General features: G+C 42.4%; 1 protein-coding gene and 1 long non-coding RNA gene across 5 annotated transcripts in view; one reads left to right on the top strand and one right to left on the bottom strand.

The window, feature by feature from the left end:
* Nucleotides 1–26,406, top strand: part of gas7b (growth arrest-specific 7b) — a 367,980-nt gene that overhangs the window by 310,368 nt on the left and 31,206 nt on the right. For all 3 annotated transcript variants that reach the window (XM_068004339.1, XM_068004338.1, XM_068004340.1), the window contains exons 6-11: nt 6,855–6,944; nt 8,473–8,588; nt 12,796–12,870; nt 18,309–18,387; nt 19,980–20,108; nt 23,706–23,829. In XM_068004339.1, coding sequence (XP_067860440.1) covers nt 6,855–6,944; nt 8,473–8,588; nt 12,796–12,870; nt 18,309–18,387; nt 19,980–20,108; nt 23,706–23,829 — 613 coding nt within the window. The remainder of the gene's footprint in view (nt 1–6,854; nt 6,945–8,472; nt 8,589–12,795; nt 12,871–18,308; nt 18,388–19,979; nt 20,109–23,705; nt 23,830–26,406) is intronic.
* LOC137341251 (uncharacterized) overlaps nt 1–26,406 on the bottom strand; it is a 32,683-nt gene that overhangs the window by 5,374 nt on the left and 903 nt on the right. The window contains exon 1 of one of the 2 annotated variants that reach the window (XR_010966996.1): nt 23,523–23,663. The exons of the other annotated variant lie outside the window; for it this stretch is intronic. This is a non-coding gene — a long non-coding RNA (uncharacterized lncRNA). Of the gene's footprint in view, nt 1–23,522; nt 23,664–26,406 lie in introns of those variants that run through there. 2 annotated transcript variants of the gene reach the window in all.

Raw genomic sequence — 26,406 nt, forward strand, 5'->3', positions numbered from 1 at the left:
AAGGGATATGGGCCAAAGGCAGGTATATGGAGGTAGATCACAGATCAGCCATGATCTTATCAAATGGCGGAGCAGGCACGAGGGGCTGAATGGCCTACTCCTGTTCCTATGTTCCTAAGAACAGCCACTTGAGCTGACATCGTGGAGCCCTACACACACCAACATGAGACGGTGCCTTCAGGAGAAGAAGGGAGAAATTTGGGGAATTAAAAATAATTAAAGTGAGCATAACATTTTAGAAACACTCTGTCAAGAAATGCTGTTGTTTCTCTCACTCCTTCTTCACAGACACAGGCTGGGTTTTCCACTTCTGCCATTCACTTCCATGGGCAGAAAATCAGAGGCTGAGGAACACAGAGGTGGAAACCCCTGGCCATAGTCTCGCAGTATGTCATTAGAGAAGTGGAGTGTGATCCAACCATTTACATGACATTTAACAGATGTTAATCTACAATGTATTGATATATTTGAATACAATCTATTCCTGTTAATTTGCTGTAAAAAAAAATTGAATTGTCCAATAATACAAATTAAATGATTTTAATAAAACAGCACAGTGGACTTTTTTGAATGATTTCAATTTAAATGAACAGATAATTCAAAATAAGCAATTTTGAATTGAGAGCAGACTGTATTGGCTAGTTCAAGATGATCCTTTTTTTTTAAGTCTCTCGTACACGCGTTGATGTTGTTCTTGAAATATGTCAACATCAATATTTCTTCACTTTCTTTGGCTTCTCCAAAATGCTATGACAAGTGACGCAACCGTGATCATTTTGATGTAACTTCCCTGTTGATGTTTTCGTATCTGACAAAGAATCTCTGAACATTTATTGCTTATGTCAGTGATGAAAACAACAAGACTTCAAATCGGGCTTCCCTCCACCCGTGGTAGACTGTGCCAGGGTAATTAATGCTGTGTTGACTAATGCTGTTAGAAAGAGTTATATAAATTATGGGTTAGGAACAGGGCTGAGGAGTATAAGAATATATACAAATAGAGATCATCAAGTGCAGCGTGGAACATGGTGGTTCCTCAACAGTGCAGACTTTGATTTTGATGGGTCTCATTTCTAATCAATTACAGATGAATATATAAAATGAAAGGTTAGATGAATATTCTGGGCTCTGATTAACTTTTATGGGGACAGAAAACCTTGCAAACCTTAGCCGCAGGAGATTAAATGGTTTGGGTAAGTTAGACGATGGTCTTTGGAAAATGTGTACTTGACAACTAAATGATCTTTTTTGCATTCTGTGCTTATGTTCTCACTAATGAAGCTATGTCGTTTCTTTGGATATTTTGACGCTCAGGAACATACTGTTATCCCAAGTGCACGATCTCGCCCTAGCCCTAGATTACATAAGGACCTAATGGAACAGGAAAAGGAAAAGGCCATTCAGGCCATCGAGCCCATTCCTTGAAATGCACTACTACATTGTCATGGCCTCATTACTTCTGATGGGAGTCCGTTACACATGTCGCGAACTGTGTGAGGGGAAAAATATTTCTGAGTCACTTACCTTGTACGGGTTTGACTATCTTGAATGTAAGTCCACTCTTGCAGACAGAAAAAACTACATACATCTATATCATCCATTCCTTTCATCATTTTAAAGATATTAATTATGTCACCGCTCAATATTTCTATAGTGAAAACACATTCAGTTTCTTCAATCTGTCCCTATAATGTAGAGTTTTAAGTTTTGGAGTCCTTGTCATTCTTCTCTGTATCTTGTCCAACGTATCCATATCTTTTAAGGTAAAGTGACCAAAACGGTGAACAGTATTGCAAATTTGGCTGCATCAATGATTAATATAGAGTTGAAGTAATAACCTTTGATTTTTAATCAGATGCCTGGAGCTTTCAAGACTGAGATTGATCGTATTTTTTAGGTAAGGCTATCCAGGGAAATGGAGAAAAGGCAGAAAAATGGTGTTGAGGTGCAGATTAGCCATGATCTAATTGAATGGCAGAGCAGCCCAAAGGGCTAAATGGCCTACTCTTGTTCCTAATGTTCCAAAAAAGGTACATCCTAGGACCTGATTTTGTTTTCTAAACAATAGCCTCTGATCAGATAATATCAATGCGCAATCGACAATGACGGTCAAGTTTTTCTCCTCTCCCACTCTTGTCGATGGAAACCCATCCAACACCTAAGACTTGCTCCCTACATCAATGTGCATTACCTTACACTTCTCCACATTAAACACCATTTACCTTTCCTTGACTCATCTATAAAATGTCTCCAGGTCGCCTTGAATATTTTCTACCTCTTCCACACCAGACACCCAACATGTAGCTTGATGTCATCAACAAATTTAATGATATTGTTGGTAGTACCCATTTCATTATTATTTATGGTTAGTGTAAACAGACCCCTATTGTACTCCACTTGTCACTGACTCCCCCCAACAGAGCTTTTATAATTTCTCATCACCACATGTTTTCTCTGGCTTAGCTGATGGGTGTGCAGATAGCTATTTTACCAGTAACACCGTGTGCTTCTATCCTCTTTAAAAGCTTCAATCGCAGAACCATATCAAATACCGTCTGAAAGTGCAAGTTTATTATATCCTAGATTTACCCCACCCACCTATATGGTCACCTTCACAAAGATGGCGATATACGACCTACAGCTTCTAAAGCTATGCTGATTTCCTCTTATGACCTCAGCCCTTTTTGACATTCATCACTAATGAAGTGATAGCAAGAATTTCAACAAATTGATTTATGTTAGTTAGCGGAGTTGGTTCAGTTGATGACGAAACATTACTTTCAGGAGCTAACCAATGTTGTTGCTATCTGGCTCTGTAATTCATGGAGCAAGTTGGATAACATGGGGTAGAAAATCTGCCCCTTTTCAGCACATTTCTGCTGTAAGTTCAGAGGGAGTGCAATCAAAGGACCGGAAGTTAGGCAGCTGCCTGGTTATGTTGGTCCTGGCTTTCCTCGTCAGTTCCTACAAGGCCTCGTTTGGGGCAGACAGAAGCTTCACCCCAAGCATGGTCTCCCACATCAGAAGGGGGGGGGGGCCCATCTGTGGAGGGGAATCCCAGGCTGGGGGTTTCCTCATTGCTGTCCTGTTGAAACAGACAGATGATTATGCTGAGTGAGAGCAGGCCTGCCAGCCTGCCATCTGGAAGAAATGAGACTCACCTGGGACACAGCCTGGATATAAAGAGAGTTGGAAATTTTTTTTGAGTCTTTTGCCCCCCTTTATATTTGCGACATTTCAATGTTTCTATGAGGGGGCACCTTCCCCCAGAATTACCAACCTCCCCCCATATCTGCGATGCATCCCTAGAGGTGCAGGTGCCTACCATTTATATTTCAATGATGGAACCGCCCCTTGACCCTCCATATTCTGGTGAAGTCAGTGCCGGAGGTTCCACGTGGACATGTCCCAGTATTTATGCTGGGATGCTGCTGCTGTAGATTTTGGGGGCTCTTGTATTCTCAGTGTTAATGAGGCTACATTGGTGGCAGTTGATCAAGACAGCTGCAGCAAAACAACATTGTGTTCTTCTCTTGCAAATTACACTCTGACTCCCCGCACATTCTATGCAAGAGTGCTGGATAATTTTTGGTAGTGTAAATCAGTACTGTGATCGTGCCTGAAGGGCAGTTGGGAGTTGTGAAGGAATGTTATGTTCTTGTTAACAGCACAGTGACAATCTAATGTTGGAGGTGCATAATTGCAAGAAGAAAATCTGCACAAATACATGGGCTAAAAGGATTTTTTCTTTAGCAAATGTAATAGGTGAAGTGCTTTGACGTCTATATCATGAAGCTATATGTGGTCCCTCATTGTTTTTGAGCCATTAACAGCAAGGGTCTAATAGGGTAGATTGCGTGCTCCCAGTGGGGAGTCACGCTCAAATAGAGCATGGGCCAGAGATGGGGTTACAACTTTGAACCCCTGATTCTCCACCTTGTGTCTCCTGCAAGCACAGGTCCCCAATAGTAGTACCACAGAAATTACCCTTAGATGTATTATATATGATATAAATTTATAGATCCCCCTGCCTAATGGCTCAGCGTGTAAATACACTGTGGTGTGGCATAGGGCTGAATAGACCAGGTGGATTAGGTTTCATGTGACATTTTGCATCGGGCAGAGTGAACCTGCTGCCCGTCCACCCGCCTGATGAAAGTGGTCGGAGGCTCTCACCATTCGTGGTTGGCCTCATTTAAATATTATGGCGAGCTGTCAACACTAAACAAGTACTATTAGGCAGCTCCCTGATCGAAGAGGGCAGAAAATCTGACGGCTCTTCCTCAGAACCACAGCAGTCACGGTAAATAAAGTGGGGGGGGGGGGCGGGGGGTGATGAGGTCATTCCTGGGGAGGGCCACAATGGGTCGGGCACTGGGGGAGAGGCGAGTTGATTTTTGTGGAGCTAGGAGGAACACTAATGTGCAGCAGGGTGGGATTACTGTCCATCAATCCCAATCTCAAATCCCAGAGATGGGGTCATTGAATGCAAGAGTTGGGCACTGACACATTTTGATAGCACAACTCTGCCCATGGGCATTTGGTGTTGAGCAGCCTACCCTGAATGATTTTTGTGGAGCTAGGAGGAACACTAATGTTCCTCCCACAAAAATCATTCAGGGTAGGCTGCTCAACACCAAATGCCCATGGGCAGATTTGTGCTATCAAAATGTGTCAGTGCCCAACTCTTGCATTCAATGACCCCATCTCTGGGATTTGAGATTGGGATTGATGGACAGTAATCCCACCCTGCTGCACATTCAATAGTACAGCGTCAGAACTGCACATTCTGGGTTAACATGCCTGAAGTGACGAGGGCAGGATATTGTTGAATAATCATTATACCGTGAGTAGAGTTGGTTTTACATCACCTAGCTGCTCAGGACATGGTCAGGACACTTGGATGAGAATATTTTAACTCAATAAATTAATTTTAATGAGTATTTCTGTAACTCAGGAAAATCAATTAAATTTGATTTGTGGATTTTCCCCTTTATTAATTTTCATAAGTACATATTTTTTCATTGAAATATTTAAAGTTCATCCACTGGCCGTTAATTATTCTTCTGTTCTGTTGGTACAAGAGGAAATGGGGGTGAAGTTAGCCTCGGGCGGTAACACAAAACGGCCTATTCACTGTCACCCGAGACCAATCTCACCACCAATATCACTGCCTGAACTGAGTGCCAATTCACTTAGAGGAAAGTGGGAAAACAGCTAGTTCATGCTGAATGCACCTGCTGCCTATTGGCACCAGATAGAACACCAGACATCGAACAATATAAGGACCAGCTTTACTTCTCTTCAGGATAGAAAAATAGACCAGGCAGGAGGGCAGACAAAGTAATGAAAAATAATGGGGCATTGCTGGTACACCTCAAAAGTAACTAACTGTGTGAACTGTTTGGATGTTTTTTGAAGTGGTGGGTGATTTAGTGATTTATTATTTTACTGGAATGTACGGCAAGGATTCTATGGTGTAATTTTGTAAATGGGAGTATTTCTCCACTGATAACTACTTACCACTCATCACATTTACACCAACACTAATATTCTTCTTTAAACTCACTTATTTTTCAACTTCTGAATTAACCATTAATTAACATGATGTAACTGAAGCAGTAATAACAGAGATGATAAATGCTGCTCGATTGCTCCACGTGTAACTTCAGCATGTGGTAGGGACCTGGATCAATGATCCATCCCTGCTCAGATAGTTGATCTCAGTGGGACTGGCTTAAAGTTAGAAGGGGGAGGCAAAAAGCCAGAGATCTTGCTTCTGATTGTTGTCCAGTAAGAACTTCTATAAGTGTGTGTGTGGATGCCAGGTGAGGAGAGTCATTTTATTTTTCTTTGTTGTTGGGTTGTGGGTGATACTGGCAAGGCTGCATTTATTGCCCAAAGCTAGTTGTCCTGAGAAGGTGGTGGGCCTTCTCCTTGAATTGCTGCAGCCTCTGTGGTAATGGCACTCCCATGATGAAGTTAGGTAGGGAATTCCAGGCTTTTGACCCAACAATGGTGAAGGAAAGGCGATACATGTCCATCAGGATGGTTTGTGAGACCTGGGAAGGTGAACTTGGAAGTGATGGTGTCACCCATGACATAACTTCTCTTGTCCTTCTCAGGGATCTGCTGTCAAAGTAACCTTGGAGAGTTGTTGTGATGCATCTTGTAGATAGTACATACTGTAGCCACATGTGCTGGTGATGGACAGGGTGGGATGGGGGGGTGAATGTATTGAGTTCAGTGGCAGGGAAACCAATCAAGCAGAATGCTTTGCCTGGATGGTGTTGAGCTTCCTGAGTGTTGTTGCAGCTCCGCCATCCAGGTGGGTGGTGAGTATTTTATCACGCTTCTGATTGAACTTTGTTGGTGGTGGAGAGGCTTTGCAGAGTCGGAATGTGAGTTACTTGCTGCTGAGTACCCAGTCTCTTTGTGGCTGATTAGACTGAAAACACTCATTTCACTGACTGGGATATGAAGACTGGCCACTTGGATGAAGTTCACGAGAGCTATGTAGAGTCATCCTCTAGTATGAATCATTGCTTTCAGAAGAGGCAAAAATCGGAAGGAATATTGCAGGATTAAAATACTTAATAAATTGCAACGTAGGAGCTGAAAATTAATATCATCATATGACTGACAGAGCAATGCCATCTCCACCCAAATGTAACATAAATTATACCTTGTACCAATGTCACTCCTCCCCAGAAGATTGTGTACTATTAAGTCTTGCCCCTCATTATGCCTATAATGCAAACTGTGTAAGAACTTCAAAGCAAACTTCTCCCATTCATATTTTTCTGAATAATCCATGTCATTATTTAAAAGAAAATGTTTTTTTTTAAAAACAGATAAACTGCGTTACATTCCCACATCCGGATACGATGCCTGAACAGCAGTTGCTCAAACCAGATGACTGGAGCTACTGCGACTACTTTTGGGTAAGGAAAGTTTTTCTATTTTTGTCTGAGTAGGATCAGGGTGAGCAAAGAACACTAGACGTCAGTTTGCAATATAGCAGCCTGTGGCCCTGAAATTGCTCGTTGAGTCTATAAGCTCCCCTCGCAATTGCTGCATTTTGTCACCTATGGCTCAAAGATAGGTTTAAGTGAAATGGCCAAGAAGTTATAGTCAATGAGAATAATGGCCTCCAAATTGAATGCTGTGTGACCTTAATATTTCTATTTATTATAAATAAATAAAATTAGGAACTGACCTAGTGGAAAGAGGCTAGGAACAATATGGCACAATCTGTCTGTTAATGTAATACTTCTAATACATCAGCAAAGTGAGAAAGTAGTTTAAAAACATTAAATACAATGAATTGTTTCAGCCTTAATCTTTCTCACTCACTTATTTATATTTCTCTTTGTGTTTATTTTCTCAATCTTGCTGTCTTTTCAGTCATTCATGTCTCTTTTTTTCATTCATTTATTTCTTCTCATGTTATTTTCTTTTATCTCACCTCTCTTCAGGTTGCCCCTTTCCAGTGTCCCTGACTCATTGTGCAGACTTAATCCCAGCCCTCTATCTTTCCTGCTCTTGAGCTGAATGCCATGAGGTGTATGAGAAAGTGCCCATTGAAAGAAAGAAAGACTTATATTTATATAGCGCCTTTCCTGACCTTAAAGTGCTTTACAGCTAATGGAGTACTTTTTGAAGTGTAGTCATTGTTGTAATGTAGGAAACATGGCAGCCAATTTGCATACAGCAAGGTCCCACAAACAGCGGTGTGATAATGACCCGATAATCTGTTTCAGTGATGTTGTTTGAGGGATAAATATTGGCCAGGACACAGAGAAGAACTCCTCTGCTCTTCTTCAAAATAGTGTCTTGGGATCTTTTACGTCCACCTCAGTGGGCAGACGGTGCCTCGAATTAATGTCTCATCCAAAAGACGGCGCCTCCGACAATGCAGTGCTGCCTCATTTTGTGCTCAAGTCTTTGGAGTGTGACTTGAACCCACGATCTTCTGACTCATAGGCGAGAGTGCAACCACTGAGCCACAGCTAACATTGACTCATTAGGGTAACTTTACAAGTCCATGCTGCCGGCTATTAATTTTAATAGAGAATCGTGAGCAGTACCTGCCCAAATTTCCAGATGTACTGCAGGCAGCATAGATTCGTACATTTACCCTTACCGCTTGTTTTCTTTTCAGCATTGTATTCTTCACAGCCATTCACTGCTATCTACCTGATCTTACCACTTTGTGGCTGACAGAACGCTCAAACAAAACTCCTAGTAACCAGAGAGACAGAAGAAACAGCTTAGAATGGGATGTGAAACTTGGAACTTAAAAGGAAGTGTCCATTAAAACTGCACCAATAGTGGTTACAACTTTGAGCATGTCAGCATTCAGGCTTGCACTTTGTGTAAAGCAAAAAATCTCCCTGACTGAAATAAATGTAAACCAAAAAGTATTTTCTAAAATTCTTTTAAATGTTCTTTTTCCTGCTCTCTCAACAGACAGACAGAAAGGAGACACAAAGCAATAGCACGATTGCTGGATTTGATATTATCCTTGTGAAACAACTCAAAGGCAAACAAACGCAAAAAGAAATGGCAGAATTTATTAGGGAGAGGTAATTACATAAACACATACTTTAATTGTGCTTCCTTTATTTTGTTTTTTAATTGAATTTTTTGAATACCTGATGAAACTATGCCCTTCCTTGGGGAAATGGCCCACTTTGTTATTTATGTGTTAACGAAGAGATTGGCCACACTTAAGATGAGAAATTATTATTCATCCTCTTTGATCCATTGCAGAGGGAATTGGCAAGAAGCTATCTGATATTGTACATAGTGGAGTTTTAAACTTGTTCAATTTAGTTTCCTCCCTTTGCTTTTGTTGCTGGTCTTGAATTTACAGCACTAACCTTCAAGAAATATCCGGACAGCCTGTCGTACGTACTGAATGAAGCATTTTTCCTGAGAGTCTAACCACCGCCCCTTGACATTCAACGGCATTACCATCGCCGAATCCCCCACCATCAACATCCTGGGGGTCACCATTGACCAGAAACTTAACTGGACCAGCCATATAAATACTGTGGCTACAAGAGCAGGTCAGAGGCTGGGTATTCTGCGGCGAGTGACTCACCTCCTGACTCCCCAAAGCCTTTCCACCATCTACAAGGCACAAGTCAGGAGTGTGATGGAATACTCTCCACTTGCCTGGATGAGTGCAGCTCCAACAACACTCAAGAAGCTCGACACCATCCAAGATAAAGCAGCCCGCTTGATTGGCACCCCATCCACCACCCTAAACATTCACTCCCTTCACCACCGGCGCACTGTGGCTGCAGTGTGCACCATCCACAGGATGCACTGCAGCAACTCGCCAAGGCTTCTTCGACAGCACCTCCCAAACCCGCGACCTCTACCACTTAGAAGGACAAGGACAAGGGCAGCAGGCGCATGGGAACAACACCACCTGCACGTTCCCCTCCAAGTCACACACCATCCCGACTTGGAAATATATCGCCGTTCCTTCATTGTCGCTGGGTCAAAATCCTGGAACTCCCTTCCTAACAGCACTGTGGGAGAACCGTCACCACACGGACTGCAGCGGTTCAAGAAGGCGGCTCACCACCACCTTCTCGAGGGCAATTAGGGATGGGCAATAAATGCCGGCCTTGCCAGCGACGCCCACATCCCGTGAACGAATAAAAAAAAAAAAAAAATATCTGAGTGATAATTCAAGTGCTTATGTGTAGAGCAACCAATAAGAAAAGTAGAGCTACTGACCTACGGAAAATCCCAGTTTCCTACTGTTCCCTGTACACAAAAGAAAGAAAGACTTGCATTTATATAGCACCTTTCATGTCCTCAGGATGTCGCAAAGCGCTTCACAGCCAATGAAGTACTTTTGAAGTATAGTCACTGTTGTAATGTAGGAAATGTGACAGCTAATTTGTGCACAGCAAGGTCCCACAAATAGCGATGTGATAATGACTAGATAATTTTTTTTGTGAGGTTGGTTGAGGGATAAATATTGTCCATCACACCAGGAGAACTCCCCTGTTTTTCAAAATAGTGCCATGGAATCTTTTACGTCCACACGAGAGGAGATCGGACATCGGTTTAACATCTCATCCGAAAGGCCGCACCTCTGACAGTGCATCAATCCCTCAGTACTGCACTGGAGTGTCGGCCTAGATTTTGTGCTCGTGTCTCTGGAGTGGGACTTGAATCCACAACATTCTGATTCAGAGGTGAGAGTGCTACCACTGGGCCACGGCAGACCCTTTGAATGCATATTCCTGGCTTCACCTGCTGGGAGTGCAGATCGTCCATTCATTAATTTTAGTGGCTGGAAAACTGTGGGGAGTGTGCCAGAAATGTTCTGATTTGTGTTCCCCAGTGGGCAAGGCTCTGCAACAGGAGCGCTCTTTCTGAAAATCAGTCCTAGTGCTCCCAGGCACTTTCTGATGCAAATGCATGAGGTGGGCTTCCTCAATGACTTCCTGCTGAGAGCCACAGTCCCAATATCTATCCATCTTTCTCTCTATATTTCTACCTGCCTCCAGCACTCCCCTTCTCAGGGCTGGCAGGCTGCAAATGGAGGCCCAGGGGTATATGGAGCAGCATCTCTGCTGAGGGCCATAGGCAAGCAGGAGGTGAGCTGTAACCATATTACGAGTACTATTAATATAGGGCGTTTCAGATAATTATATATAGGGTTTATTACGGGTGGCACTGGGCTGGCTCCTGTTTTTACACCATGCCCAATTATCCTTTCCATTATGGCGGTGAGGTGTAAAATGGGCAGCTGACCCACTGCCATTCATTTCCTGCCCAGTGGGAACAGTTAAAATCGACCCCATAGTGTGGTAAATAGTTATGGTTGTTTTCCATGCTGCCTTTAAAGGATAAATTGTCTGCAACTTTACCCTCCCAAAACAGTTGGAGAAATCCACAGCTGTTCTGGGCTTTTTGCATTTTTGGATAAATCAGCATTTAGTTGAATTGGATTTAGTTTCACTGATCTTTCCACCATTGGGCTCCCCACAGTCACTTCCTAAACTATGAATAGCTCAGGATGACTTTTTTGTTTGTCGCTCCTATTTTGCAACTATCAAGATGATCTGTTTTTCTTTGCACGTGTACATGTTATGCACTCCAGTCATTTCCGACTAGCCCAGAAAATGGTGTAGTAATCAAAAGTGTATCTCCCCTGTATTTCCAGAAAACCATCGGTATAAATGGGAATAACAGATATGTATTTGGTCTAGAATTTATTTGGTACGGTCATAAGTGCATAATAATCCAAAAGTAAGGAATGTCTATGCAATTCATCCCTGTTCAAGTCCCATACAGAAATCCTGAACAGTTCCACAACTATCTTGAAGTTGGATCTCTTTGTTACATGATTTCAGTCCAGTCACTATATTTGGGACATTCCTCACCAAAAATTGTAATTTTTAAAATATATATGTTGTTACAAACTTAGGGTCTTGGAGCAGCTAGTCGCTCCTGTAAGCAGCCTGAGCATCTTACGTTTCGGGGTGTGTTCGCACTGCCCAATATCTAACTATATGATAGCGTAACCCAGGGGTGTAACAATAGTATCCCTTCATGATCTGAACTGGATATTTGTGCCTCTTGCGTGTGCTCGTTCAATGTCTCCGAAGGCAGATTGGGCAAACGTTTGTTGAACGAGGCCAGTTATGAATCATTAAGCTACTTTATTTCACAGTATATGACATATATAGAGCTGCAGTTACAATCAGTTTCACTCATTTCAATCAGTTCAACATGTCTTTGTGTGATAATGCAAAATAATGAACAAATATGCTATGCTTCCCCACATCTGTGGGTTGTCTTGCTTGACTGGAACAAAGTCATTCCTAATTACCGCCTGCATTCTAACCTCCTTGCAACCTTTGATGGACTGATTGCTTTCACGGTCTTCTGTTTTTAAATTCGGACGGACTACCTGCATCTCTGTCTCCGTGCTTACTCCCTCTGTTCATGGCCAAAAAGGAAAGCTTGCCAGACAGCCTCTGCCGAATGCCTGGGACCAGAATTTTCCCAACACAATTGGTGTGAGGTGCTTATTGATTACCAAGACAAACTAACAAATTGCTTATAGTTGAAAGTCTTCAGGGAGAAGAACTTTTATTAGCATATTAACCACTGATCATCTGAGTATTTTTAACTTGTGTGAATACTTGGTTTGAAACTCAAAGCAAATCTCATTTTTTTTCCATATCCTTTCTTGGTGAAATCTTCAACTGTAACATATGTATATTGGACGCACACTGTCTTGGAGATGGAAATGTAACATGTTTCTCTCTCACTCCCGCGCGCGCACACAACCATTAAAATGTTTTAAATTGCCGATTCTTGTTACTGAAGTTAAACATTTTCATTTAAATGTAGATGTGGGTTTATAAAGAAATCTACCTAGTTTTAAAACCAAAGTCATGGTATTGAAGGGTAATTTCCTACTTGTGTGCCCCGGCACAAAAGACCGCATGACTGGAGTGGGCATCATGATACAGGGCGTGGAGGGTAGTGCACCAGTCAACCAGCCCACCTGCTTTGCTGTCCTTTTGTTTTAGTAGAAGGAAAATCAAGCAACTGCGTAGAGGATGTTCCATCCTTCATGACCTCAGATGGTCAGGGTAAAGATGTATTGGTAAAATATGTTTTGGGTTTGTGTGATATTCTGATTAGTACCTGTTATACAATGCCCTGCTCCAGTGGGAAATCATCCTTTTTGTTTTTGTTGTAAGAGACTTCCATTCAGATCAATGCAACATTGTATTTTTTTGTTTAAAGGATTAAAATTGAGGAGGATTATGCCAAAAACCTAGCGAAGCTCTCCCAGAGTCCACTGGCAGGCCTGGAGGAAGGGTGAGTTCATTATTTCATTGTCATTTTTTTTTATTCCTAGGCACCACTGAAAGATTGAAAGAGAAATGGCCGTTCTCAATTGAAGCTGCAGTCACAAGAAGATTTTTTCTTTCTAATTAGAAGTTCCAAGCAAAGCTTGCCACTGTATCGTTAGAAGATGGTACAGTTCAGGCACTGAGACAATTCACGATAGCAAGCAAACATGCGGGGGGGGGGGGGGAGTGGGGGCCGGTGGATTTGAGTATCTGCATGGTAAGGTGCAAGTAGCATTAGCACCTTTACTAACAAAAGGAAAGAGAATTTCACCATGTGCACCATGACAGAAGAGTAGATATTATACATCCTTTTTGCTTTTGAATGCATCAGTGAGCAGGTGCTGATTGAGTTTGTTGTGCTCATAATATCATGTTCTTATTGGTAATTTGAGGATGGACGTCTGTTGTTTGAACTGGAGACAATCGAACAGATCAGAAATCTAACCAAGATGTATGGATGGAAAGGAGAAGGCAGATCAAAGCACTGGACAGAACAGGAGTAGCTAGAATAGACTAGTTGTGGCTTCCTCCTGTTTTATTATTTAGCAGCTAGAACCAGTTATGCCTTTGAGTTATTTCATCTTGCTGGAGTTGTAGGTGAAGGTGGAAAACGTCATAGAAAGCTATGAAGTTATATTAATTTTGTTAAAGGTGTACTGTAATGTTGGAGTAACTTGATTACAGTACAATCGCCCCCTCCCTGAGTAAAGTGTAAATACTGAGGTGGGGAGGGGAAGTCCCACTTTTATGGCCTAGCTATGCTGCAGTTTTTGCATCAGTTCAATTAAATCACTGATACGGTGGTGCACCACCTCAAAGTGAGACCACTTTGAGCAGATAACCTCTCACGACTTTAGTGGTATAACTACAACCATGCAAATCAGAGTATAAAAGGCTCCTAGCTGAACGTCTAAACTTTCATTTTAAAGATTTTGGTGTTGGCATGGAGTCCACCTTCCATGAACTATTTAACAAGTTAAATAATGCCTTTGTGGAATTATCCCACAAAGGTTAAAATGTCAGTATCAAACACTCCCAGATCATGGACCAAATGCAGAGTAAACCGTAGAAGGGCTGAATAGGCTTTTCTTTTGTCATCTGATTTTGTTTTCTGATTGTTTTTGCTGTGACCCGATAATGTGCCTAAACCAAACTCAAAAGAACATTCTGACTGCACTGGTCTGTATGTTTCCATTTCTTAAACCAACTATTGTTAATTTCCAGTCTGAGTAAGATTGCCAATTTAGTACCAATTAATACCAAATTATGGTCAGTTGTGGACTTTTTAAAAATTCGTTCACGGGATGTGGGCATTGCTGGCGAGGCCAGCATTTATTGCCCATCCCTAATTGCCCTCGAGAAGGTGATGGTGAGCTGCCTTCTTGAACCGCTGCAGTCCGTGTGGTGACGGTTCTCCCACAGTGCTGTTAGGAAGGGAGTTCCAGGATTTTGACCCAGCGACGATGAAGGAACGGCGATATATTTCCAAGTCGGGATGGTGTGTGACTTGGAGGGGAACGTGCAAGTGGTGTTGTTCCCATGTGCCTGCTGCTCTTGTCCTTCTAGGTGGTAGAGGTCGCTGGTTTGGGAGGTGCTGTCGAAGAAGCCTTGGCGAGTTGCTGCAGTGCATCCTGTGGATGGTACACACTGCAGCCACAGTGCGCCGGTGGTGAAGGGAGTGAATGTTTAGGGTGGTGGATGGGGTGGCAATCAAGCGGGCTGCTTTATTTTGGATGGTGTCGAGCTTCTTGAGTGTTGTTGGAGCTGCACTCATCCAAGCAAGTGGAGAATATTCCATCACACTCCTGACTTGTGCCTTGTAGATGGTGGAAAGGCTTTGTGGAGTCAGGAGGTGAGTCACTCGCCGCAGAATACCCAGCCTCTGACCTGCTCTCAGAGCCACAGTATTTATATGGCTGGTCCAGTTAAGTTTCTGGTCAATGGTGACCCCCAGGATGTTGATGGTGGGGGATTCGGCGGTGGTAATGCCGTTGAATGTCAAGGGGAGGAGGTTAGACTCTCTCTTGTTGGAGATGGTCATTGCCTGGCACTTATCTGGCGCGAATGTTACTTGCCACTTATGAGCCCAAGCCTGGATGTTGTCCAGGTCTTGCTGCATGCGGGCTCGGACTGCTTCATTATTTGAGGGGTTGCGAATGGAACTGGATACTGTGCAATCATCAGCGAATATCCCCATTTCTGACCTTATGATGGAGGGAAGGTCATTGATGAAGCAGCTGAAGATGGTTTGGCCTAGGACACTGCCCTGAAGAACTCCTGCAGCAATGTCCTGGGGCTGAGATGATTGGCCTTCAACAACCACTACCATCTTTCCTTGTGCTAGTTATGACTCCAGCCACTGGAGAGTTTTCCCCCTGATTCCCATTGACTTCAATTTTACTCGGGCTCCTTGGTGCCACACTCGGTCAAATGCTGCCTTGATGTCAAGGGCAGACACTCTCACCTCACCTCTGGAATTCAGCTCTTTTGTCCATGTTCGGACCAAGGCTGTAATGAGGTCTGGAGCCGAGTGGTCCTGGCGGAACCCAAACTGAGCATCGGTGAGCAGGTTATTGGTGAGTAAGTGCCGCTTGATAGCACTGCCGACGACACCTTCCATCACTTTGCTGATGATTTAGAGTGGACTGATGGGGCGATAATTGGCCGGATTGGATTTGTCCTGCTTTTTGTGGACAGGACATACCTGGGCAATTTTCTCATGTTAGCTAGGACCTGGGCTGAGACTGATCAAACTCATTTTATTTTGGACCCTTCAAAGCCAGCCTGGATAAGAGAAGTTGGCTGGATTTTAACCCAAGTGCCTGAAATGAAAAAAGTAATCTAGAAAATAAAACTTGTCTTTAGAATGTTTTCTTTTATATTTGGCATTTTTTTTCATACTGAGAAACCAAGGCTCATAGTGCAGGACACCACCAACAGTGCAAAAAATAGGAGAGAAGGTGAGATAGAGGAAGAAGTGATGGTTAGCTGATCTTATACTTAGGTTTTAACGCCTGAAGATTGTAAGAAGGACTGAGGCAGGCAAGGGGTATCTGAGTTTTGAGGTCCTGGGAAAATTGGTTAGAATAGGAAATGATGTGATGAGTTTGAGGGTTAATGTTGCACGGCTGCACTCTTGGAATGGATTGTAACTTGACAGGAGTAGAGAGCGTAGAATCAGATGCTGCCAGTGCAAAGTCTCACTTGATGGGAGTGGGAGAGATCAGTGCATCTGATTCAAGACACGCTCAATTTCCGGTCATTAATTTTAATCATCGGAAAATTGGGAGCACTACAAATTGGACATGCAGACCCCCACCCTACTACTCTCCGACTTACGGTCCTGCCAAGTGAGACTCCGCACGAGGAATGTAGCCTGACAAAACTTACCCTTTCCTTCACGCTCCTGGCACAGAGCCTTCCCCTGCTGGAGGCTCGTATCAGGAAGTGGCTCATATCAGGAAATCATGCGAACAACCCCTAATTTTCCATTCATTACAATTAATATTAACACAGTGTAGATGTAGGAATTTGTATGATTTGCACTAAATAAATTATAACTGATGTCAAAACTGGCTGAATATTGAGAATTTAGCATAAATTTAATAAGAATGACAACTGCAATTAATCTGAATGTATAAAGTAATGTTTTTGTCCTTCATTAACTTACAGTTTATTTTTAAGAAAGGAATTTACAACTTCTAAAGCAGCTTTTTGTCTATATATTAGCAATATGAAATACATTGCCATTGCCGGGCAGACATATCATTAAAGAAGATTGCATGTGATTATATGGGTTGCTTGTTGCTAGACATAAATACTCTAGAAGTGAAGACATGTCGGGCACGTGTTTCGTGTTTCACTGCAGCCCTCCATCAAAATGCCTCCTGCTCAGTTACATCCTGCAGAGCCAACTAAATGTCCGCTGTTAGATTTGCGAAGAAAAACAACTTAAAATTTATAAAGCACCTTTAAAACATCCCAAGGCACTTCAAAAAGGTGTAAGGAGAACATATCTAGACCAAAGAAGGCGAGATTAGGAGGGGTGACCAAAAGCTTGGTCCAAGAGATAGCTTTTATGAAGGGTCTTAAAGGAAGAGCAGGATGTGGAGAGGCACAAGGGGTTTATGGATTTATTAGCAGAGGGAGCTCTGGCGTGTATCCAATTCATATTGTGCTTTGGTGTGAAATAAAAGAAAATTTTCTTCTTTAGCTATAGCATCCAAGCTTCCCCCAAATGGATGAATACTCAGACCCAATAGAGGAGAATGCAGCTGCAGTGTGCATGCAACCTGAATCCAGCTTTAGGCCTGGCTTGACGCTGAAGCCAAGCTGAGTGAAGTGCCTTGGAGGAGATGGTAACACTCTGCTTTGCATCAGTGTCAGGTCAGGGCTCGGCACGCGATTTGCAATCCCAAGTTTAGTGTTGATGCAAAGTGGTTTGGGCTTCACTCTGATGCTAAACCTGTGAAGTGTGAAAACATCCTATGAAACATTCAATAGAGTACTCAGCTGCAATTTAAAAAAAAAAGACAAATAAAGTACTGGGTTGCATTCGGAGAGGGATCATGTACAAATCTAAAGAGGTCGTTGCTGTACAAAGCATTAATCAGACCCCATCTCAGTGCTGGTCCCCTAATCTTAGAAAGGATTTAATTTCCCTTGACTGTCTACAGTGGTGATGATGATGATTCTGAGCATCAGGAATTTAACTTGTGAGTAAAGATTAAGCAAGCTGAGTTTGTTTAGTTTGGATAAAAAGGGAGTCTTTGAGGTGACCTAATTGAAGTTTTTAATACTACAAAAGGAATTGACAAAGTTGCCTGAAGCAAATTGCACATTGCAGTGAAGAGTTAAAATATCAGGGATGTGAATTAAAAATTAAGATGTTAGAAATGATGATCAGCACTGTTCTTGTATGTACTGTCAGAAATTTTGCTGTGCTGTTTTAATGCAAGCATTATCCTGAAATAGTGCAGAGGAGAATTTGATATGAGCATATTAAGATTTCATATAAATACAGTGCCGACTGGAATTTGTACCCTTAAGAAGGATAGTCAGGCAAAAGCTTTGTACTAATGGTAATAGACTTGTGGAATAAATTATCAAGGAAGTCATTGAAGCCCACATTATGTGGATGAAGGATTGCCTTGGTAACTATGTAGCAAACTCATCAACACATTCTTTTTCAATGTGTTTATAATGTCGCTACATATAGTGAGCAGAGAAACTCTTCCCCCAAGAGGGAATAAGTGTTTTAGAATAAAGTACAGTTTGCAAGATACAGTAAGGATCAGTGTGGATAATTGACATTGATATTAAAAAGGGATGCCCTTGTGGGACCTATGGCCATTTCCAATTTCTAAAAATCTTTACAATCTTTATTTTGTCTGTCCTTGGTAGCACCTTGGGAGAGTCCTGGATACAAGTGAAGAAGAGTTTGGCAGACGAGGCTGAGGTTCATCTGAAGTTTTCATCGAAGGTAATAAATCGTTTTACCGACTGACCCACTTCCATGGGAAACAGATAAATAAAAACACAGCTCAGCTGTGCGGGCAGCACTAAATCTGTGGCCCCGTTAAAGAGGACTGTGAGGAAAACGGTTCCTGGAGCTTTAGCTTTCCTTCCCCACCCCCACCTCCCAAGTCTCAACAGTTCAGTAAAGTGTTCCTTGCTCTGTACTCTCTAAAGAATACTCTGGTAAACTAGGGATTGTTAGTCAACACAGGAAGTGAGCTGCAAGCCAGGAGTACAGTCTGATAACATAGGAAAAGCATAGCCTGCAGACTTTTCTATAATTACTCATCTATAATTACTGTGTTTGCGCTATTGTGTTAAAGAACGTGATCAGATAAAGATTTAGAACTGTGTACTTTTGGAAGGTTTTCAACTGAGCAGATGTGTGTGTGTGTATTTTATGCATATGTTTGTATTAGGACTTCCTATTTCCTTCTATGAATTAACTCAAAGTAAACTCCATGAGCCCCATTGTCATTCCATAGCTGACCATATTTGCCAATGAGAAGGCAACAGGGCAAAATGGAAAATGCCTTTTCTTCCTGGCTGAACGTTCTCCCAGTTTTCCGAGTACAGGTGGGTGGTGATGGGGGGAGATCTGGCTCCCCGGCCTTGCATATCAGGAAATTGTGGCAACCAGTGGACTAACAAGTGCTTGGAAAATTGACTAGCATAACATGAGCTATTAAAACGGCAATATTACAGCTGAGATACATAAGCCTACAATAATAAAGCCACATCTTTGAACGCAGCACAATCTCTTAGCATTACGCACTATGATTTCTTTCTCCCACATTAATTTTCTCCCTGCTGACTCATACTGGGGTAAATTTTTTATGTGTCTTCTGATTTCTTGCCCAAGTGACTATTCAGATTCAGGCAGAGAGATTTTGACTGTTTGACCATAGCTGGGGAGGAGTATCATTGCTGAGCCATGCCCAATGTCCACACGCAGGTGCTTTCCAGGAGGAATCACTGGACAGTGATCAGGAGTGGGAATCTTGGCTGATTCCCCTACTCCCATCCCCCAGCCTGGAGGCTCTGAAGCCAATTGCAAGGGTCCTTATTATTCCCCTGGCTGAAATCAGATAACTCAGAAAATCCCAGAGATTGGTCTGTATGTCTTGAGTTCCACACTCAGCTGCCAACTCAGCCAGCAGTGGTACTGCATCGGAGTTGATAAACACAGCTACAAAACTCTGCCAGAAACTTTGCAACAGCACAATTCCTCCGATTGCTTTAATTACAGGAAATCCCATTTTATAGTGCTTAGGGAACAGACTGTCTATTTTAATGTTTCTGATGTTTCTTATCTTGTAAAAAGTAGATTTATTAAAGAACATCCTCTGAGCAATGACATGGTCAGAGAATGAGCAGATGGTACTTTATATTCAGACCGTAAACTTTTGGGGAAAACCCCAATGTTATCGAAAATCCAATGCATATACTCTCTACTTTTCGCCCTGCTGACTCATACTGGGGTAAATTTTTCATGTGTCCTCTGATATCTTGCCCAAGTGACTGCGATCAGAGTTTATTTCTGTTCTCTTTTCCCAGCTGCAGAGCGAAGTAGAGAAACCACTGCTGTCATTTCGAGAAAACTTCAAGAAGGATATGAAGAAGTTTGACCACCATATATCTGACCTCCGCAAACAACTGAGTGCTCGCTACGCTGCAGTGGAGAAGGTATGAGATCCTCAGGACTAGGGCGAAAGCAAAATCCTTACCGTTTTAACTTAAAAAGGATATAATGGGGAGATTTTCTCCCCTTTTATTTTGTTTGGTTAAATTATTGGTCTGTAATGGCAGTTATCAGACGAGCAACACAACAAAATGTATGAACTACAAAGCAAGTGCCAATCAAACACCATAGCCTGTCAACTGGGTGATTAAACCTGAGTTAGCAGGAACCTAATGGAGACACCTATTAAAGTCCTGGTCAAATTTTGTCACATCTAATGATCCAAGAAATTGAAATAAAACATCTTCAAATAATTAGTCATTAACAGCATGTCAAAAACTGCAGGGAAATCTTTGATGTCTGCACTGGAATACCAGTCCATCCTGGAATTAATGATAAATCACTGAGATTGTCTGGGGCTCATCCAATAATCAGCTAACCATCTTTTCAACATTCCAGAGGAAGATGCTCCACATTTCATTGCAGACAGCCGTCTCTATAATTCCTGTTACCAGAGATCCTTGGATGGCCATTATAGATACAGCTGCTCATTGTGAAGGGCAGTAAGCTCTCTAGAAATGCAGATGACAACTCTACAGTTACAATATTATTGGATGAATCTAGGGTTAATCCTGCCAGAATAACTTTAATGAGGTTTGGATAAACAAAAAAAAAGCTGCTTCCATTCAGTCTCAAAAGTTAATGGAATTGGAAACACAAATGCTGTTTGTACAGTCAGCAATTCATATATAGGAACATAGGAACAGGAGTAGGCCATTCAGCCCCTCGTGTCTGCTCCGCCATTTGATAAGATCATGGCTGATCTGTGATCGAACTCCATATACCTGCCTTTGGCCCATATCCCTTAATACCTTTGGTTGCCAAAAAGCTATCTATCTCAGATTTAAATTTAGCAATTGAGCTAGTATCAATTGCCGTTTGCGGAAGAGAGTTCCAAACTTCTACCACCCTTTGTGTGTAGAAATGTTTTCTAATCTCACTCCTGAAAGATCTGGCTCTGATTTTTAAGACTGTGCCCCCTACTCCTAAAATCCCCAACCAGCGGAAATAGTTTCTCTCTCTCCACCCTATCTGTTCCCCTTAATATCTTATAAATATAATATAACTGTTACACATCAAGTCATGTGGCTGGACTCCTCTGTACCTTTCCCTCCAATTTTCTCCCCTTCTCTCCTGTTGGTGCTCGCTCATGTCAAGATACCGATCAACAGATGTGAGCTCCCTGAATGGTCCTTCTTTGCGTCAGCTGGACCCTATCCTCACCTAATGTTCAAACATTGACTTTGTGCAGTAGTGTGGAATGGGTGATCATGAGTTGGCAGCCTGTTTTACATCGGTCCTGATAATGGAAATAAAGCTCGGGAGAGATGTAAAACGGGCCGTCGACTCGCTATCACCCGTTTTACACTAAGTCAAGATCTACCCCATAGGATACCATTCAGGTGCATGAATTACTGCCAATGTATTGTTTGTCTCCTGGCTCATCCAGGGACACTGTGGTGCCCCTAAAGTTGGTTTGAGATTAACTAACTCAGGACAGACATGGGATTTACCTTGGATCTTCATGGTCTGTGTGGCTCAAAACCGTGACTGGCAGTGCATTTACCAAAGGAGACACTGGTGGAGCCATTCTTTTGTATTTTTAAGCTGTTGCAGCAACTGAGGCAAATCAAAAGTCTCAGCTGCCCCAGAGAGTTGTGGTATGGCACTGTATGATTCCCTGAAAGGTGCAGATCTTGTTCAAGTGATGCACTCTATAGGAAATCCCCATATGACTCAGATGTGACTAGTTATTGTTTAAAAATGCAGATGTGAATTTTCTTGGTGTGGGCGTGAGGGCCACTGTCTTGGCTCACCTGCGTGTGAATTTGAAACCAAACAATCTAAGAACATGTACAATCCATTTAAACAGTGATCACTGCTGGCTTTAGAGTTTCTGTGAATTTTAAGAACCTTGAAAGGCCCTGAAGTACAAGGGCCTAGAAATTCAGCCATTTTTCGGGCGCTAAACAGCCTCCTAAGCCTCTAATATGGTGGGCAGGAAGTGCACACACATTTCTGGCTGGAAGTGTTCTGCCCGCCATATTGGATAAGGTTACGCTGGCATCAGGAGCGTACTTCAGGCACATTCAAAGGTGGAAATAATTTATTTAAATTAGGGTCCTGTGCCTTTTGCAGGACCCATTCTCGATTTTCTAACACCGCAGCGTTGCACTTGCCACGTGCTGAACTCGCACAGCACAACATAACGCTGACCAGCGGGAAGGTCCACGTACTTACCTGAACGTGCAAAATTCTGGAAATACAGAGTAGGAACAGGAGTGCTCTTCCTGACCCCACCTTAAAAGAACCCGGGTCTCTCTACCCCCCCCTTGCCAGCTACCAATCCCCTCGACCTGGCCACCGATCGTGCCCTGCGCCCCCCCAGTTGCCGACGCTTCGCAGGGCGAGCTGATTCTTACTCTCCGCAGCTTGCCCACTTCATGGAAATGAGACCCAATATTGGTGTCACCTCAGCCCTTACCATTTTGGGACCATACCCTGCACCGCCCATGCGCCCAAAAATGGGCACGCCCGAATTTCTAGGCCATTATTTTTTAAGAGTTACCCTCTGAGCTCGCCGAAATGGCACCTCGTGCCCCATCATAGCAATGGAAGACTAGCCATTTTATTTGATTGATATCAGTCTAAAAATGAATAATGTGTTTTTCATGTTATTTCAAAATGTTATCATCTAGAAATGTAAAATGATTCTCCCCTTCCTGAGTCTTATCTGACCATACACATCTTGGGGCCATAACTATGGCTTACTGATTTGCTATGAAGTCACCAAGTGGCCCTCTGAAAGGCATGAGAGCAGCCTGGTCCCTCCTAACAGAAGCACAGCTGAGCTCAGGAACGTGGAGACACTGAACCTCTGCCCCACTCCAATGGTGCTGTGCATTTGTGCTTCAATGTGCTGCCTCATTACCAACCATTAGATTACAGACATGACTAAAGATTTATCTATCTTGTTTTGTTCTGTTAATGTGAGTATTGCAATCGTTTAAAATGCACTCAATGGCCACCACCCTTTCAAAGGATTAAATCATCTATTCACAAAGGGAAAACCTCAGTTTTTCAGTTGAAACTTTTGCTGATCACCCAGTGTGCAAAGTCCTTTGAACAGAACCATAGCTGAGGGACACCCTCAACAGCCAGATCAACTGCCTCAAATATCAGATGAAGCAGCTTAACCTTTTTTTTATAGCTTTGTTATCATGCCTGCAGTCTTAATATTATATTGACTGTCTTCCTGTACTCATTTATATCTGGCAATATCTTCAGCCACTATGCACCTGCATTCTGGAGCTCTCTTCTCTACCTCACTATTTTTTAATGGCCCGCCCAAAACTTACCTCTTTAATTGGGCTTTGGGTCGCCTCCTCTCAGTGTCCACTGCTCAAGCTGTAAAGCACTTTGGTGTGCTCTGTTATTTGATAGGCACTATGTAAGCTGTTGTTGTTCAGATAGATAGATCTCAGCAAGGAAAGTCTGACTTCTCTTTGCATCTGTGGTAACTGATGTCACCCTTTTCATAGGCTCGAAAAGCTCTGGCGGAGAGGCAGAAGGATCTGGAATTCAAAACTCAACAACTGGAGAATAAATCCACTTACAAAACAGAGGAAGACATCAAGAAAGCCAGGCGGAAATCGACACAAGCAGGTAGAGTAGGACAATGTGTTGGGTGCTATGGTGGGTCTTAATTGCGTGCAACTTTGTTATGTTATCCTTTCCCCATTCTATTGCCAGCTGCCCTTGCCTTGACACAGGGAATTTCCACTGCCTGTTGGAAAAAAGGGTCTTTAATCCATTGATTGCCCCCTTCCCTTTTTTTTTCACATTGCTACTAAACACTTGTATAATGCATTTACTACCCAGTAATAGGAAGAGATAACATGGATTGCAAAAGTGTATGGAACAAAAATATTTATTTAAAGGGAAGAACCGTTTTGGGGGAGTACCTTTTGTTCAAAGCACTCTTCCCATTTTACATTGAAAAAGGTAAATGCTTACAAAAAAGGTAGCTTTTCTAAAAAAAAGATAAGCAATACTCTGACCACTCCATAGACTTGCTGAGTTGAGTCTCTCTCACAGCTCGCCCGCTCCTTGATTTCATTGATGGTGAGCTTCCCAGAGGGGGTCCATTTTTTTAAGTTTGGGCTCTATGACTTTGGGCCCGCCTCCTGTGTCCCAACTCACAGCCTGGTCCGAAGTTATGACCCACATTGAGTTTGTTTTGACTCAGGCTCTCTCAAGTCACCTTTTTACTTTTGCTCAATGTAAAAATCACGTTTCCTGCAAACTGAAACTTGACCTTATGCGCAAAGTATCTAGGATAGCGGGCCCGTGGGCAAACAATTGAGACATATATTGGGAATAGCATGAGATATCACCGTACACTTCTGATCTCTCTAGCTAACAATAATAGCACACTGAAAGACTGATAGCTCAGACTAAAACTACTAATTTATGTTGATTATGAAGATTAAAGAGAGAAAAAAAATGTTGATTGTTTCTGTCAGCTTGACTGGGCTTTCTGTCAACACATGTTAAGCTATCAACATAAACAGAGGTACTTTACTGCACCTGGTTTTTAAAAAAGTGCAATGAAAGTTCCAAAACTTTGCTGTTCTCTCCATTAATTTGGACCATGCATCCACAAGGATAGGTTTTACAGGGACTGAACACTCATGGAGCATCCGATCAGTTCTCAGCTTGTACTCAAGAAGAGTGAAGTATAAATACATTGATGGACAAGGGCTACCAGCCTGCGAATATGACTCTCTTCCCTTTGATGTACAGGCTGCCATAATGTACAATGAGAGTTTCCTACATAATCAAACTGTTTCACAATGAATCACCTCTGGAAGTGGCAAATCTGGCAATCAGTCAGGTTTCTCAAAGGCTGGCACGTAGGCTTCCTGAGTCAATTTCTATACCTTCAGATCACAGCAACACTCCTACAATAAAGGGGAGTACCCACCCCCCCCAAGAAAGTGGGAATGATTATAAATATTAGTTATTGATAACTCAGTGATTAATATTAATTGTTTCTGCATTCTGGGTGGGCTTTGTGTCAATGTATGTTAAGCTATCAACATGAACAAAGAGGGGTGTTTGAAGTGGACATCTATATACAAGGACAGGGATGTGAATTCTCCACCTTCTCCCAATGCAGAGAAATAAAGACAGCAGAAAATCTCTTCCAGTCATAGAATATAGTTTAAAAATTGCTACAATACTTGCACAGCTACACTGTCCTATTAAAATATGTAATGTAGAGATTCTTATTATCTGAGTCAGTCACCGCGATGAATGAAGCTGCTCTGGGGTGTCCCCCATTGGTTACCAGATCTTTTTCAAGTATATAATTTTTCAATATATTAACAAGTGGAGGAGGACATTAATCAAAAACTCTCCCTAAGTTATTTTGTTAAAATGTTCAATGAAAGAGGGGAATGTTAGTGTAAAGTCTTCACTTTGTTTTTTTTTTACTGTAGTAACTGGTTCCAGCTGCTTCTGCAGAGTTATCCTACAGCTTGTGGGATGAATATTGTGCACCCTGTTACCCTTATTATTTCCTATGTTCTGTTGGACACACCATGCTTGGAGTTGCTCTATTGTGAACGCTATGATGAATAGTTTCATTAGCACTGCAGAGTTGTACTGTAGATTGATCATTTATACTTCAATCAGCATGCTTTTAGTCAGGCCTCTGGATTACTAGTCCAGTAACATAACCGTTACATTATCGTACTTGGTTGAGGGATAAATGTTAGCCAGGACACGGGGAGAACTCCCTTACTCTTCTTCGAATCGTGCCATGAGGTCTTTTATGTCTACCCGAGAGGGCAGACAGGGCTGCGATTTAACATCTCATTTGAAAAGTGCACCTGTGACCATGCAGCACTCTCAGTACTGCACAGGAGTGTTAGCCTAGATCCTGTGATCAAGTCCTGGAGTGGGGCTTGAACCCACAACCTTCTAACTCAGAGGCAAGAGTTCTACCACTGAGCCAAGGCTGACACTTGACAGGCAGTTATTACCCGTCACAGTGGGAATAGTTCAGATTTCGTGTCCTGATCTTCATTTTAATTCACAATATTATTCTGTCTTTTAAAACACATGCCTCCTTGACATGATTGGTGACTCGATAAAACATTGCATCTGCAGTCACGTACTTCAGCCCAACCCTGTGAACACATCTCACCATATTAGTGAATCAGAGGCTAGCCCTAA

The sequence above is a fragment of the Heptranchias perlo genome, chromosome 23, assembly GCF_035084215.1.
Source record: "Heptranchias perlo isolate sHepPer1 chromosome 23, sHepPer1.hap1, whole genome shotgun sequence".
NCBI classification, from domain to species: Eukaryota; Metazoa; Chordata; class Chondrichthyes; order Hexanchiformes; family Hexanchidae; genus Heptranchias; species Heptranchias perlo.